The sequence below is a fragment of the Elgaria multicarinata genome, chromosome 14, assembly GCF_023053635.1.
Source record: "Elgaria multicarinata webbii isolate HBS135686 ecotype San Diego chromosome 14, rElgMul1.1.pri, whole genome shotgun sequence".
NCBI lineage: Eukaryota > Metazoa > Chordata > Lepidosauria > Squamata > Anguidae > Elgaria > Elgaria multicarinata.
Window position 1 is genome coordinate 1,818,943 of NC_086184.1, and position 15,727 is coordinate 1,834,669.

General features: G+C 45.2%; 1 protein-coding gene across 2 annotated transcripts in view; it reads left to right on the forward strand.

The window, feature by feature from the left end:
- The window catches only part of ANKRD11 (ankyrin repeat domain containing 11), a 171,693-nt gene that overhangs the window by 138,074 nt on the left and 17,892 nt on the right, over positions 1–15,727 (forward strand). The window contains exons 5-8 of one of the 2 annotated variants that reach the window (XM_063141247.1): positions 9,593–9,763; positions 10,743–10,949; positions 13,401–13,543; positions 14,197–14,344. In XM_063141247.1, coding sequence (XP_062997317.1) covers positions 9,593–9,763; positions 10,743–10,949; positions 13,401–13,543; positions 14,197–14,344 — 669 coding nt within the window. The remainder of the gene's footprint in view (positions 1–9,592; positions 9,764–10,742; positions 10,950–13,400; positions 13,544–14,196; positions 14,345–15,727) is intronic. The other variant, XM_063141248.1, reaches the window with a different exon arrangement.

Sequence of the window (15,727 nt, forward strand, 5' to 3'; positions counted from 1 at the left end):
CCCAGCACATCGCATGATGTGTTCTGCATACAAGTTAAATAGATAAGGTGAGAGTATACAATCCTGCCGTACTCCTTTCCCAATCTTTAACCAGTCCGTTGTTCCGTAGTCTTTTCTTACCGTTGCTACTTGTTCGTTATACAGATTCCTCAGGAGGCAGACAAGATGACTTGGTATCCCCATACCACCAAGAACTTGCCACAGTTTGTTATGATCCACACAGTCAAAGACTTTAGAATAGTCAATAAAACAGAAATAGATGTTTTTCTGGAACTCCCTGGCTTTCTCCATTATCCAGCGGATATTGGCAATTTGGTCTCTAGTTCTTCTGCCTTTTCTAAACCCAGCTTGTACAGTTTTTCCTGATGTCCAGCCAGAATCTGGCTTCCTTTAACTTGAGCCCGTTATTCCATGTCCTGCACTCTGGGAGGATCGAGAAGAGATCCTGGCCCTCCTCTGTGTAACAGCCTTTTAAGTATTTGAAGAGGGCTATCATGTCTCCCCTCAATCTTCTCTTCTCCAGACTAAACATGCCCAGTTCTTTCAGTCTCTCTTCATAGGGCTTTGTTTCCAGACCCCTGATCATCCTGGTTGCCCTCCTCTGAACACGCTCCAGCTTGTCTACGTCCTTCTTGAATTGTGGAGCCCAGAACTGGACGCAATACTCTAGATGAGGCCTAACCAGGGCCGAATAGAGAGGAACCAGTACCTCCCGTGATTTGGAAGCTATACTTCTATTAATGCAGCCCAAAATTGCATTTGCCTTTCTTGCAGCCATCTCACACTGTTGGCTCATATTCAGCTTGTGATCTATAACAATTCCAAGATCCTTCTCTTTTGTAGTATTGCTTAGCCAACTATCCCCCATCTTAGGGACATAGTCCCATTAGGGACTATGTCCCTAAGATCTGCTTCTGTACCAGAGGACTGGAGAATAGTCTTTGTAACACCAATTTTTAAAAAGGAACCCAGGAGGGGGTGGATCTGGGAAATTACAGGCTAATTAACTTAAAGTCTGTTCTGGTTAAATTGGTTGAAAGTATTATTAAAGATAAAATCAGTAAGAATATAGAATTACAAGTCCTGCTGAAAAAGAATCAACATGGCTTCTGCAATGATAAGTCGTGTCTTACTAGTATTTTAGAGTTCTTTGAGCTTGTCAATAAACATGTGGATAGGGATAATCTGGTAGACACTGTTTACTTGGACTTCCAAAAGGCTTTTAACAAAGTCCCTCACCAAAGACTCCTGAGCAAACCTAGCAGTCACAGAATAAGAGGAGAGGTCCTCTTATGAATCAGGAACTGGTTAAAGAACAGGAAGCAGAGAGTAGGAATAAATGGTAAATTCTTTCAAAAGAGGGATCTGAACAGTGAGCTTCGACAGGGATCAGAATTGGGACCAATGCTTCTCAACTTGTTCATAAATCATCTGGAATTAGAAGTGAATCCTGAAGTGGCCACGTTTGCTGACGACACCAAATTATTTTGGGTAGTTAAAACAAAAAGGGATTGTGAGAATCTCTGAAAGAATCTCTCCAAACTGGGAGAATGGGTATCAAAATCAAATGCAGTTCAGTTTAAGCAAGTATAAAATGCTGAATATTGGGGCAAAAAATCCCAAACTTCAAATATAACCTTATGGGTTCTGAGCTAGCAGTGAGTGACCAAGAAAGAGATCTTGGGGTTGTGGTGGACAGCTCGATGAAAACGTTGTGTGTGGCTGCTGTGAAAAAGGCAAATTCTATGTTAGTCATAATTAAGAAAAGAAATTGAAATTAAATCTGCTAAGATCATATTCCCCTTATACAAATCTGGGTTTTTGTCCCTGTCCTCTGCTGGCTCTGGTAAGCAGGATGGCTGGTAGGCTATGGAGTGTAAACACATTTAGGTGTATTATAGTAGCATTAGGCTTTAGAATTTTAAATTTTGTATACTCGTTTTAATCTTAATTTTAGAATTTCTGTAAACCGCCCAGAGAGCCCTGGCTATGGGAGCGGTATATAAGTTAAATAAATAAATAAATAAATAAATATAGGGCAGCAATCTTGGAGAACGTTCGCAAGCAGTCCTGTGCAAATTAGAGTAACCCACATTTTCAGCCCCAGACCCACTGAGCCAGTGTTCCCCCCCTTTCCAAGGAACTCCTTGGATCTTTGTCTCCACTGTGAGTCCACACTCTAAGTCCAGTGTCACCTAGCTATCTTGCAATGTCACCCTTGTATGATCAAGGCTCATTTTTAGTGGGAGAACTGATGCTATGATTCATGCTTACAAGACGCCTATGATTAGGTTAAATTGTTCCTGGCAGCCTCTACCTACCTCATTCAGCAAACACTTGACTCACCTCTGAAGGGCTCTTGGCCAAGGGATAGTTAAGAGCCAGGGAGCTTGGAGGTGGCCAGGTAGGGAATGGTGCTCAGAAACACAAGCCATCCTTCCTTGGCAAAAGAGGCAGCCAGGGAAGGTGAACAGGGCATATAGATTTTCAACTGCTTATGTGGCATTTTTGGTAATACTTAATGTTAAATGCTGGAGGAAAGTCTTAACTTGAGATGGTGCAATCGAACTGAGTAATGCTTGAGAGTGGGCTGTGTTGGAGGCAAAGTGTCTTTCTTCTAAGGCAGCCTTCCTCAACCTGGGACGCTCCAGATGTGTTGGACTACAACTCCCAGAATGCCCCAGCCAGCTGGCTGGGGCATTCTGGGAGATGCAGTCCAACACATCTGGAGTGCCCCAGGTTGAGGAAGGCTGTTCATTCTGTGTTCACAGTTTCACTTTTGCCTCTGGACTTTGTTTTGCATAGTCAGCTGAGCACCTTCTCTCTACCTACCCGATAAAGTTTTATCCCACTGAGGGTCCTGTTTGTTAAGAGAACACTAACCAGAAACTGAACCAGGGAAGCACTGCTGTTTGGGGTATTCTGCTAAGCCCCACAATAACTTCATTATTAAGGTATCCAGACACAAATGCAATCATGTGGTGCCCCGGTTCATTTCAGCATTTTGAGCAGGCTGCTCCATTAAGATCGTTTTAGGCCTTAGCTAGACCTAAGGATTATCCCAGGCAAATGGAGGGGTCATCCCTGCCTGGTCCCGGATCCCCTGTGTGTCATTTGGATGCACAGGGATGATCCCGGGATATAGGCCTGGTCTTAGTCATCAGAAGTTTCTGTTGTTTTTATATTTTTGATGGTTTTAAATTTTGTATACTTTTTAATATACACTGTTTTTAACGTTTGTAAACTGCCCAGAGAGCTTCAGCTATGGGGCGGTATATAAATCTAATAAATAAATAAATAAGCCATTGAAGGGGAGCAAAAAGGCTAAACAGCTTATGCTGTTTTGGAATTGGGAGAGAGAGCACTGTCTCCCAGCATGACATCTCCCTGGTCTATCCCTAGTTACGCTGTATACTGTGGGGAAATAATATTCTGTGTTTATCAGTTTGAATATGTCATGGGGAAGGAGAGTTGCTGAATGCATTGGCTGAGCAGCTGTGGAGCTGCTTGGCTTTGCTTCTTGCTGTGTACAGCCAGGTAGTTTTGTGCTTCTGAGAAGGATAAGAACGTAAGAAGAACTAGGCTGGATGGGAAACGCTGGAGGCCGGTTCCGAGGAGGCTTCTCCTCCAAAGAAGCATGAGTTCCTCACGTTACCTAGCAGCCCTTTAGTTGACCTCCAGAGTGTGTGTCCCTTAGCCCAGGGAGAGGCAGTGTATAAGGACCCAGCCATAGGAAGCAGCCAGCCTATGCTGCTGTCATGTGATGACTTTATTTATTTATTTATTTATTTATTTCACTTTTATACCGCTCCCATAGCCAGGGCTCTCTGGGCGGTTTACAGAAATTCTAAAATTGAGGTAAAAACAAGTATACAAAATTTAAAACTCTAAAACACAGAACATACACACATAAAGCATTAAAAACCTATTAAAAACTAAACATGTGGGTAATTAGGATGTGCCGCCATATGCCTGGGCAAAGAGGAAAGTCTTAACCTGGCACCGGAAAGATAGTAGCGCTGGTGCCAGGCGAGCCTCATCAGGGAGATCATTCTACAGTCTGGGGGCCACCACCGAAAAGGCCCTATCCCTCGTTGCCACACTCCGAGCCTCTCTCGGAGTAGGCACCCGGAGGAGGACCTTAGATGTTGAACGTAGTGACCAGGTATATTCACGTCGGGAGAGGCGTTCCGTCAGGTATTGTGGTCCCAAGCCGTGTAAGGCTTTATAGGTCAAAACCAGCACCTTGAATTGGGCTCGGAAACATACAGGCAGCCAGTGCAAGCGGACCAGAGCAGGTGTTATATGGTCAAACCTTCTGGTTCCCGAAATCAATCTGGCCGCTGCATTTTGCACAAGCTGCAGCTTCCGAACTGTCTTCAAAGGCAGCCCTACGTAGAGCACATTGCAGTAATCTAACTTACAGGTCAGTTGCTCCAGTCTCCTTGGGGAGGAAAGCCTGGGCTGGCCAGACATTGCCTACAGACCTTGCGTTGCCTATTCCTGCTTTAGCCCAAATCGCTCTGACCCAGTTTGTCTTGGAATACTTCCTCATGGGATTGTCCCATGTTGAAGAGAAGGACTGAACCGCTGAAGTTGGGAGGAAGGAAGAGGTCACACTTTTTATGCCATTGGTTTCATTCTTGGGTACTTGGCTGCTCTGCATGAGGGTGAAAGAGATTTGGTCAAAGGTTTCTTGTTGAGACACGCCAAGAGAAATTCTCTGATCGTCTTGGTTATAGAATGTAACTTATTTTGTTTTCTTTATACAGTTGTTAAGCAATATATGATACAATTCTAAGTGGTGTGTGTGTGTTGCGCGTGTGTCTTCTGTTTTTTTGTGTTTGGAGAATGTGCAGTTATTATTTGCTTGTTGGCAGCAATGTAGATGGCATTCCATTGTGGGAAAATCACATGTTTCTGGCATTCAAACTGCAGTATTGAGTTGCTGGGAAAATGTGACTCTCTTTTCTTCCCACCCACCCCCAGCAACTTTTGGGGGTTGTGGAAGCTATAGGGATTATTAGGGTCCTAGTGTTGTGGGCACCTCTTGTGACATCATTGCATTGTATAACTTAAGTTTCTCCCCCTGTCCTTCCATTCTGTGGCCTTTTAAAACTATCCTCAAGTCCACGAATGCTTATGCTGTAATAAATTGTCAATCTTTAATGAGGGAGGTAGTGTGATCATGGTTAGTGTTACTTGTGGAATTTAGAAAGGGAGGGGGGGAGCAGAGGAGAATCTTTACTACCTATACTGTGGAGATTTCAGGAGATGGGCTATTTATACTCTTTAAGATTCCGGTTGTTTAAAGCCATTGCAAATTCTGAGCAGAGACTTTAAGGTAGCAATCCAGGGGTTTTCTTGTCAATGAGAAAAGATACGCTGTAAGGAAGTGCCCCCTGGGTTTCTTCTCATTCTTTAAAAATCCTTAATAGGTGCTCCCTGCCAATTGATATGGAGTCACTATTCCTGACTAGCTATAAGAAGCAAGCAAGGCTTCCTGGGTTGAAATATTGAAGACAATAAATTTCTTAAATCTCAGACTTCAGCACTGAAGACAAAATACCCTTCTGTCAAGTCAGCATGATCAGTTAATTGCATTTCTATTTAACTAGCAAAGTATGGGCCCCTGTTCAAGAGTGTTGTGATAGAACACCTCCTCCCATATATACCTGCCTGTATTTTAAGGTCATCCACACAACTCCTCCTTTACCTGCCTCATTCTGAAGATCAGAGGATGGATGGCAAAAAGAAGGGTGGTGTTTTTGCAGGGTTTTGGGGGAGCAGCACTGGAATGTTCTCCCAAGGGAAGCTCACCTACCCTGCTATCTTTTTGGTGCCATGACTTCCCTTTTCTCCCAGGCTTTTGAAGACTTTTAGAGAATTTTTAGATATTTTAGTGTATTTGTGTTATATTATCTTAGTCCCTGCAATGTGATTTGAATTAGTTTTATGTATTTTATGTTGGTTTTAATTGTGTTGTACCCCACCTCGATCCAGAGGGAGAGGCAGGTAACAAATTATTATTATTATTATTATTATTATTATTATTATTATTATTATTATTACTGATATTGTATTTTGCTGCGTTAGCACATGTTCTTGCTGTTGTCAAACGTCTAGAGAAATATATTTGAGGCATTTAATAAATGCAGTAAATAAATAATGTTGTGTTACCAAAAATATGAACAAAATGTTTGTTTACTATTACCTCTTAAAGCAATACAGCGCCTGCTTGCATTTGTGAATGGTTTGCCCATGTCTGTGTGCGTGTGCGCTTGCACACAGGGGAGGAGGTCACACTTAACAGTGGGCTATCGCTGATGTTGGACAAACCCTGGCACAGAGAACAGTTGCTTCAGCTAATGCTTCTGTCAGTCACCTCGCAAGCCACACAAAACTACTTTGGCACCAATGCGCCTGGTATAAAAGCGATGCAGTATTTGATGTGGCTGTACGGCTTTTTTCCATTGAGCCTTGAATCATGACTTGGGTTAAAACTGTCTACATTGGAGCATGCTCAGAGGACTTCTTTTACTCCTGTACTGCTCCCAAAGGTTCTTCTAACATACTCTGATGTTTCTAAAGCATAATTAGGCTTTTTATTCTGCCTGGAATGGAAAAAGCTTTAGGAGAAAAAGGTCCCTGGAAAACAATCACCTTTGCCAGTAGGCCATGTGATTTGTGTAACGATAGCTGTGCCATTTCTCTCATAGATGATGAGTCTATTTGCATGTAATGTCAGCAAATTGTGGGTTATTTAACTCAGTTTACTGCAGTGCGTTCCAGGCACATTCCATAGCCTTTTTGAATATTCAGTCCCCTACATGATGTCCAAACCCAGCCATTTTAGGTTAATTGTCGGTTAAACAACCCAAAGTTAACATAACTACTAATTATAGGTTAACTGTGGGTTGTTTAACCCATGATTATATCTGGGTTCTGATATCACATAGCAACTCCTAATTGGGGGCTGAATATTTAGAATGTCTTGAGAATACGCAGCAAATCATACGTTAATTAACCCATGATTTCCTGTCATTACATGCAAACGGGGATGTAGAGGGTTTTCTGGCTAACTCTACAACTGTTAATGTATAAAAACAATATTTTCTCTCAAACATTTTTAGAAAAAGGTTACAGCTTTCTCTTTTCCTTTCATAGAAATTAATTCCACGTTTCTCCAAATATAGTTTGTTCTTAAACCCTTAATACAATAAACTCGAAACCTTTTGCTGAGTCTGAGAGTCTAGGATGCTGCTTTTCGTTGAGATTTGTGCCTTGGAAACTGTGGTGAATTTGGTGGGGGTGAGGAAGGCAGCTTAGGAAAAGAAATGGGCTAGCAAATCACTTGGTCAGATCTTGCCGTCAGGCACAGAAGTAGAGCGTTCATGATATGGGAGAGGGCTGGCCTCGGTCGCTTGTTCGGTTTTGAAGCTTGGTGCCGCCGATAATGCCATGGGTCTGAGAGAGGCCTATTCTTCGTACTAAAAATAAAATTCCCCATTAAGCCATCTCAAATCAAGGTTGAGGAATTTAATGCAACCCTTCTGAAACATAAACATGAGCCATATGAACAGCTGTGTCACCCAAGGGGACACTTCTCGAGATTTGGGTGGTCAAAGCGGAAGCTGCTCAGAGGCCTCCAGTGCAATAAGCCCTCGACCACAGAATTCGCAAGGCCTCGAGTGAGAAGCGAAGCAACCGTTCCTGGGTTGCTGTGGCTTCCTCGAATGCTGCAGCGTTGTGCGCAGAGTGGCAAATGTGTATCATTTCCGATTTCTTTATCTTGGGTGACAAATGGCTGGACCGGGATATGGTGCCATGAGACTACTGCATCCCTTGAAATGCGATAGTCTGAGTTTGGGAGGCTTTGAGAAGCCAGACGAAGCAGAACTGATTGCACAAAAGCAGGGACTACTGTTGGAAGTGTAAACAATAGAGCAGGACTGAAGAGCCTTTTTAGGTTTCAGGGGTCAGCACAGCCTTTAAAAAATAGTGTCAGTGGGCCACCCCAGAAAGTGCATACTTTCCCACCTGGTTATAACAGAGAGCTTGCTTACTCAGGCATGTGTACGTGCTCACACTCTTGCACATATGCCCAAAGGCAGACCTATACAACCGTGTACATGCACATCCATACAAATACTTTGGAAGCATCAAAGGCGAAGGCTGCAGTTCTCCCTGTCCACGCTCAGCGAAAGGGATTTTCTCATTGCAACAAGTTCTTTGGGAAGCTGCTCCTCAGCTGCTGATTTTGGCTCAAACTGCTGATGGGATATGTTCTCTGCTCTCCCACAGCAGTTTTGTGCTGCTTTACTAAGCAGGTAGCAGCCAGCTCCATGTTTCTTCCTGCCAGGAATCCACTTACTCCTGGTCTTTAAAAATACTAAACAGGTTTGGGTCTAAAATAATCAAAGGGGAGAATTCCAAGGACTAGATAGGAAATTGGCTAAATCATTTCCCCCACTCCTGAAACAGGAAATTTGTTGTATGTCTTATCCTAGAAGCTGACCAAAACCAGAAGACCATGAAGTGGTGGAGGTGGGGGTGTCTGCCCTTTGTACTTTATAAAGATCCGGCCATATACTCAGTTCGACAGAGGTTTCATCTAGTGTGGTAATGACCACATCACACCCACAGCTGCACTGGTGATCAAACTGTCTCTGGGTATGATTCAGTGTGCTGGTGATTTCCTGTAAAGCCCTTAACAGCTTGGACACAGATTATCCAAAGGAATATACCGTCCTTGCATGCTATCCTGCCTGCTCCCTAAGATCTAACAGGGAGTCGTTCTCTGCTTCGCAACTGTGGCTGAGGTGCGCAAGAGCTGCCTGTACGACCACAGATGCCTCCAGAAGTCCAGTTGGGCCCCTGTCTGCCTCTTAAGACCTTTTAATTTTGGACAGGCTTTCAATCTGCTTGCATAGAAATGTGTAGTGCTGGTTCTGTTTTTAGTGCTGTCTTTTTGTGTTTTATTGATCTTTTTATTAAGCTATTGTATATTTTGTTTTTACATTCGTGATTCCACCTCGAACAGTATTTTAGCAGTGGAAATGCAGGATATACATTTTCTAAAATAAAATCAAGAAACCCTAAAAAATTACTCTGCAGGGTTTTAGCCTAAGTTATTTATTTACTTATTTAACTAACAATGTTTATGAATCGTTTACATTAAAAGAAATTTCTACGTGTTGTACTCAAATACGGTATAAGATCATAATTAAACCCTTAATATTAATGAAAGCAGAAGATAATTTTACCTTCCTGGGCATTTTTGTTGGGAAAAGTATGTTTCATGGTAGAAAACACAGAAGGGGTGGTAGGAAGTTCCAGAGCACGGGGCATTATGATATGAGAGGCCCGTATTCTGAGCCCCCGTGGACCAGGCCTCTGAAACCACGAAGGGTGTCTCAGCCCAGCAACTGAATATTCAGGTCCTTGTTTAGGAGCAGAAATCCAAGCATTATTTTCCATTCTCTGGTAGAAAAAGCTCCGCAGCAGAAGCTGCTCTTAACGAATGCCTTCATAACGAATGATTTTCAGCTGCAAGGAAATGATTCCTCGTTGTCTGTGCCTGATTTCACAGAAAAGCAGGGACCTGAACGGAAGAGGATTAAAAAGGAGCCTGCGACCCGGAAACCCGGCCTGCTCTTTGGGATGGGGCTTTCAGGGATCCGTGCAGGTTACCCACTCTCTGAACGCCAGCAAGTCGCTCTCCTTATGCAGATGACAGCGGAAGAGTCTGCCAACAGTCCAGGTGTGGGCAAGATAAGTTGTGTTTAACGCAGAAACAGGCCTTGTGCTTCTTCCCAGAGGGGAGGCCGATGCTGCCTCGGCAGATCTCAGAAATATAGAATCATAGAATCATAGAATAGCAGAGTTGGAAGGGGCCTACAAGGCCGTCGAGTCCAACCCCCTGCTCAATGCAGGAATCCACCCTAAAGCATCCCTGACAGACGGTTGTCCTGCTGCCTCTTGAAGGCCTCTAGTGTGGGAGAGCCCACCACCTCCCTAGGTCACTGGTTCCATTGTTGTACTGCTCTAACAGTCAGGAAGTTTTTCCTGATGTCCAGCCGGAATCTGGCTTCCTGTAACTTGAGCCCGTTATTCCGTGTCCTGCACTCTGGGAGGATCGAGAAGAGATCCTGGCCCTCCTCTGTGTGACAACCTTTTAAGTATTTGAAGAGCGCTATCCTGTCTCCCCTCCATCTTCTCTTCTCCAGGCTAAACATGCCCAGTTCTTTCAGTTTCTGTTCATAGGGCTTTGTTTCTAGACCCCTGGTCATCCTGGTTGCCCTCCTCTGAACACGCTCCAGCTTGTCTGCGTCCTTCTTGAATTGTGGAGCCCATCTAGTTAGGTGTATCGGCTACAAAGCTTGGTGTCTCCCCAGATTTGTGCACTTGCAGCTGGTGAATAGAGACTTCACTTCATCCCTTAGATCTTAGGCGCCTTCATTCTTGAGAGGAACCACAGCTGCTTTCTACAGTATTTGCTTAATCACAGTCTTCCATTAACGTCTCCATTGTGCGTGCAAAGGCATTCCTCTGCTTCGGAAGATTAACTCCCCCTCCCCCCCCCTCCCCACAGTCATTACCTCTGCTTGAAGGCAGGATTTTAACTATATGGCAAGAGCTCCCTCTAAAGGCTTTGGGGGTTTGGCTTTGCATTGAGCTCCTCCTTCATATGTGTTTCTCTCTCTCTCTCTCCCCCCCCCCCCCACCTCTTCTCCTGCCAGCAGTAGATACAACACCAAAGCATCCCTCTCAGTCTACAGTTTGTCAGAAGGGAACTCCTAATTCTGCCTCCAAAACCAAAGATAAAGTAAACAAGAGAAATGAACGCGGAGAGACCCGGCTGCATCGGGCAGCTATTCGAGGAGACGCCCGACGGATCAAGGAACTCATTATTGAGGGTGCAGACGTCAACGTGAAGGACTTTGCAGGTAAGTGACTGCATCAGTGAGGGAGAGAAGGGGCAAAGTAGTTTCCTTGACTGGGCGTGCAAAGAAATGTTATTCTAGAGCCTTCCTAACTGAATTTCCCAGCCTGAACTAGGACAGCATTTTTCAGGGGAGGGTGCTGGCAACCCATAGTCAGTCAGTGATCCAGCTCGGGGACATTTCTTGCAGTTATTGGCCCCACAATGTCCTCTTTGTGCTCAAAAAAAGGAGCAGTGGTGTGGGAAGGCCTTGACTCGGGGTGTCTCCATCTATAACTTTCTCTTCCCCATTTCAAGTTGGTTACATATTCTTAGTCATGGCAGTCCAATTATTCTCTGTGCTAGTTTTCCTTCTTGGTACTTTCTACTGTCCCTCTCCCCCTCCCCCTTCCCTAGGTTCATTCCACTTATCAGCTAGGCTTGTAGCCTGGGTGCCCTTCTTTTTAGCCACTCTCCTACCATGATTTTCTAGTGGACGTAGTTCAGGTCTTTCTAATACTCCAAATATTGTTTCGGCGGTGGCCAGGAGTGCATTTGCACAGTTAAAGCTAATGCGCCAGCTGCGCCCGTTCCTAGAGATGTCGGACCTGGCCACGGTGACACATGCCTTAGTTACATCCCGATTAGATTACTGTAACGCGCTCTACGTGGGGCTGCCTTTGAAGAGTGTTCGGAAACTCCAGCTGGTTCAAAGAGCTGCAGCCAGATTGTTGACCGGGGCTGGTTACAGGGAGCACACAACTCCCCTGTTAAAACAGCTCCACTGGCTTCCAGTCTGTTTCCGGGCACAATTCAAAGTGCTGGTTATGACCTATAAAGCCCTACATGGCTCTGGTCCAGGTTATTTGAAAGAACGTATTCTCCCTTATGAGCCTGCCCGTGCTTTGAGATCTTCCGGAGAAGCCCTTCTTTCAGTCCCACCATCTTCACAGGCACGCTTGGTGGGAACATGGGAGAGGGCCTTCTCGGTGGCTGCTCCGGTGCTCTGGAACTCTCTTCCCGGGGAAGCTAGGCTGGCTCCCTCCTTGATGGGCTTTCGGAAGCAGGCTAAAACTTTTTTGTTCCAGCAGGCCTTTGGAGAATAATCTGGCCCTCCATCTATGTTAAGGTCTTATAATTTTGTTGTGTATTTTTTTAATTGTTTATGGTTTTGTTCCCCCCCCCCCAATGTATATTTTAAACTTTGTAAGGCCGCCTTGAGCATTGGGCAAAAGGCAGGATACAAATAAATAGAACAAGGGGACAGGAGCAGGCAGAAGAAACATCATGGCCTGCTCCTGTTGGACTCTCTCTCTCTCCTCCCCCCCTCCCTCCTTCCTGAACTCCTGTTCCTTGTGTGTCATGTCTTTATTAGACTGTAAGCCTGAGGGAAGGGACTGTCTTTTTTGCTAAGTGTAAGCCGCTCTGAGAGCCTTTTTTGGCTGAGGAGCAGGGTATAAATATGATAAATAAAAATAAATAAATAAATAAATAAATAATAATAATAATAATAATAATAATAAATATTCCAAATTCATCTCTCTCCCAAGTCCCATTATTTTTGCCAGGGACTCTCTTTGAGCATAATGTAACAGGTTGTTGTCCTTGTTGGAGGATTTAGGTTTTGCTGCCTTATCTTTCTGTTGTATTCAGAAGCTGCAAAAGATTGTTATTTGAAATGGCCCAGCATCACCGGGGATAGGCAGAGAGTGCATCCCTGTAACAAGCAGTACGACCCTTATTCTGAGCCATGTATATTTACTATTGGTTCCTGACGTGTACTAATTTCAAGTCATTTCTGCTTAACAAACCTTTTCAGTAACTGAGGAAGAGGCTGAAGATTCTAGTGAAGTTGCTAGAATGCCTAAAGAAACAGCTTTCCTTTTTCTTGGGAACTTCAAGGACAATTCTATTTGGGAAATAACCTGTTAGTCTCGTTTATTTATTACAGTCTGGAGGCTAAATCTGGGAAGAGGCATTCTTGTTTTCTGTGGCAGTGTTCTCTAGCCTGCTTCCTCTCTCTCACGCACGCATACGCACACATCCCATGCTGCTAAGCCACTAGAAACCCAAGCAGACCTGTTTGTGATATTGCAGTGGTTTGTCACTGTCCTGGATACATGTTCAGGAATTCTGAACAGAAGAATGCTGACCCTATAGCAATGGCTCTTGCAAATTTGTAATGAAAGGAGGGCTTCATTTCGGGGGGGGCAGTTCATTAAACTTCTGTTCTTTCCTTATTCCAAGTGGGGAGCTGGAGGTATATATTACGTTGCCAGGCAAAAGGGCCTGGATGGGCTAAATCCCAGGCAAGGGTCAAGCTTCGGATGTCTGAAGCAGGGCTAGTGGGTGTTTCTGAAAGCAAGCCGCTGGGTTGCCAGCCAGTATCATCAATTGAAGCACTGCTGTGTGACACAGTTACTGATGTGAAGTCGGCTGTCCGTGTCACGTGTGTGTTTTATGTGTGCATTTGCAGGCTGGACGGCTTTGCATGAGGCTTGCAACCGGGGTTACTATGATGTTGCAAAACAGTTGCTCGCTGCCGGTGCCGAGGTCAACACCAAGGGCCTGGATGATGACACTCCGCTGCATGATGCAGCCAGCAACGGTCACTACAAGGTCAGTTCTTGCCAGATTTGAATAGTCGCCCATGAGCGTGGGTCCAGATGGTCTCCTTCCGTGTTTAACGCTGCCAGGTTGACTCGGCAGACACTCTGCAGCCCTCCTGGTTGGCTGCGGACTATTCTGCGTGCTCTTTCCTCCTCATATTGGGAAGCTGTGATTAAGGATAACTTGCAGCCCCCTCTTTCTACCACCTGCCTCCAGTACCTCATATCTCTGCTAATGTCTCATCACCCTCCTGATGTGTGACAGTATCCTTATCTCTAGGTGTTTGGAGTGTAGCACCCTGTTCAGGTCCAGAGAGAACAAGACAGGCAAACTGGGTAAGGCAGCAGTGTCTGTAAGGATGAGGTATTCCTCTATACTGCATCAGCCCAATCCTTCTTCGTATCGCCTACACCATCTCCTTCGCAACTGGGGAAGCAAGGGAGTAAACCAAGGTCCTTATGCTTGTACAGCATGTTCTCTACCTCTGAGCTCTTGACCATGTTCCTCTGATCACTGTGTTAGGCTTGGAGCTACCTTATCACTAGATGATATTTTGGTTTCCCCAGCATTTTCCAAGATTTAGTATAACCTTAATTTCTACTTCTGTTGGTGAAAAGCACTTGAATTCTGATGCAACTTACTGAGATGTTCTTTTCATCCAGGTGGTGAAACTGTTGTTGCATTATGGGGGGAATCCTCATCAGCTTAACAGGAGGGGAGAGACGCCATTAAAAGTAGCGAATTCCCCCACCATGGTGAACCTGCTCCTGGGGAAGGCCACATATCCTTCCAGTGAAGAAAGTTCCACAGGTGAGAGATGGGGGTGGGGTGGGGTGGCAGAAGGGAGTGGTGTGAAGAGCCGGTGCCTGCATGCACAGGGCAGGGCTATAAATAGGCATTGCACAATCTGCAGAGGGCTGTTGTTTCGATGACTCCTGCAGGTCACATCTCTAATTAACTAAAATCCAAGCTGCATGCGCTAACACAACTCCCCAAGTGGTACAGCCAGCAATGCCAGCTCTTTGCTGCTGATCCATGAATGTGCAAGGAACACACCCAGAGGCATCTGTTTAGCACCTGTGAGCCACATTTCCAGACAAGTGGCCGCTTTCAGGGCTTTTAATAATGACCTTAGCCCCAGTGAGGTTTATTTATGCCCTGTCATTGTGCGGCTGCAGCAGCCCATCGGCGCAGATCCGGCAGATCATTGAGCGCCTGAACGGAAGCTCCAGGAGATCCTCCAGGTTAATATGAATCTGAGTGCGACACAGTCTTCATCCTAGAGTTGTCAGAGCAGAGAGAGCGTTTGATTGTTCACTGCCACTTTGCCCTGGTCCGGAAGAGGACCTGATTTCGGTTGTTTGCTTTCTGTGATGTTCAGCCAATCAGTCTCTCTCCTTCACCTGTACTAGAGACGCGCCCTCCCAAATAGCAAGGCAAGTACGAAAGGGGTGAAGGTGTGCTACTTAATAGTCTTTGTTTCTCTAGCCTAGGCAGTATGTATAAGTGGCACAGTCATTGCATATGTGAGTTTGAAGAACCAAGAGTGTAGCAGGAATAGTGCAAGACACCTGCATGTAACATGTTCACTCAGCTGGTACCTTCTCCCTGCCCATAATAGGCTGTTTGGTTACTTTCTCAACTATGAGGCGCCCCGTGCTAGCCATTTCCTGTCCTCTTTACTCAGCCAGCAACCCTTGTGCCATACTGTAACGCCCTGCTACACTGTGCAGGAGGAAATTGGGGCCCAACAGGGATGAGACTAGGCTAAAAACGAACATGTCCTTAACAAAGAGGGATGCAGAAATGATTTGTCGGCAGCATTGCTTTGCAAATGACCTCCTTCGCTTGTAAAGGGGATGGATGAGAGTTGTGTTGGAATCGGTGAGCCTGTGAGAGAAGGGAATAGAAGGCATTTGAACATAAGAACATAAGCAGAGCCCTGATGCTGGATCAGACCACGGGCCCATCCAGTCCAGCACTCTGTTCACACAGTGGCCAACCAGCCATTGGCCAGGGACCAACAAGGCAGGACACGGTGCAACAGCACCCTCCCACCCATGTTCCCCAGCAACTGGTGCACACAGGCTTACTGCCTCGAATACTGGAGATAGCACACAACCATCAGGGCTAGTAGCCATGGATGGCCTTCACTTCCTTGGAAGCACTTGCAGAGTGGCAGGGAGTAATTAC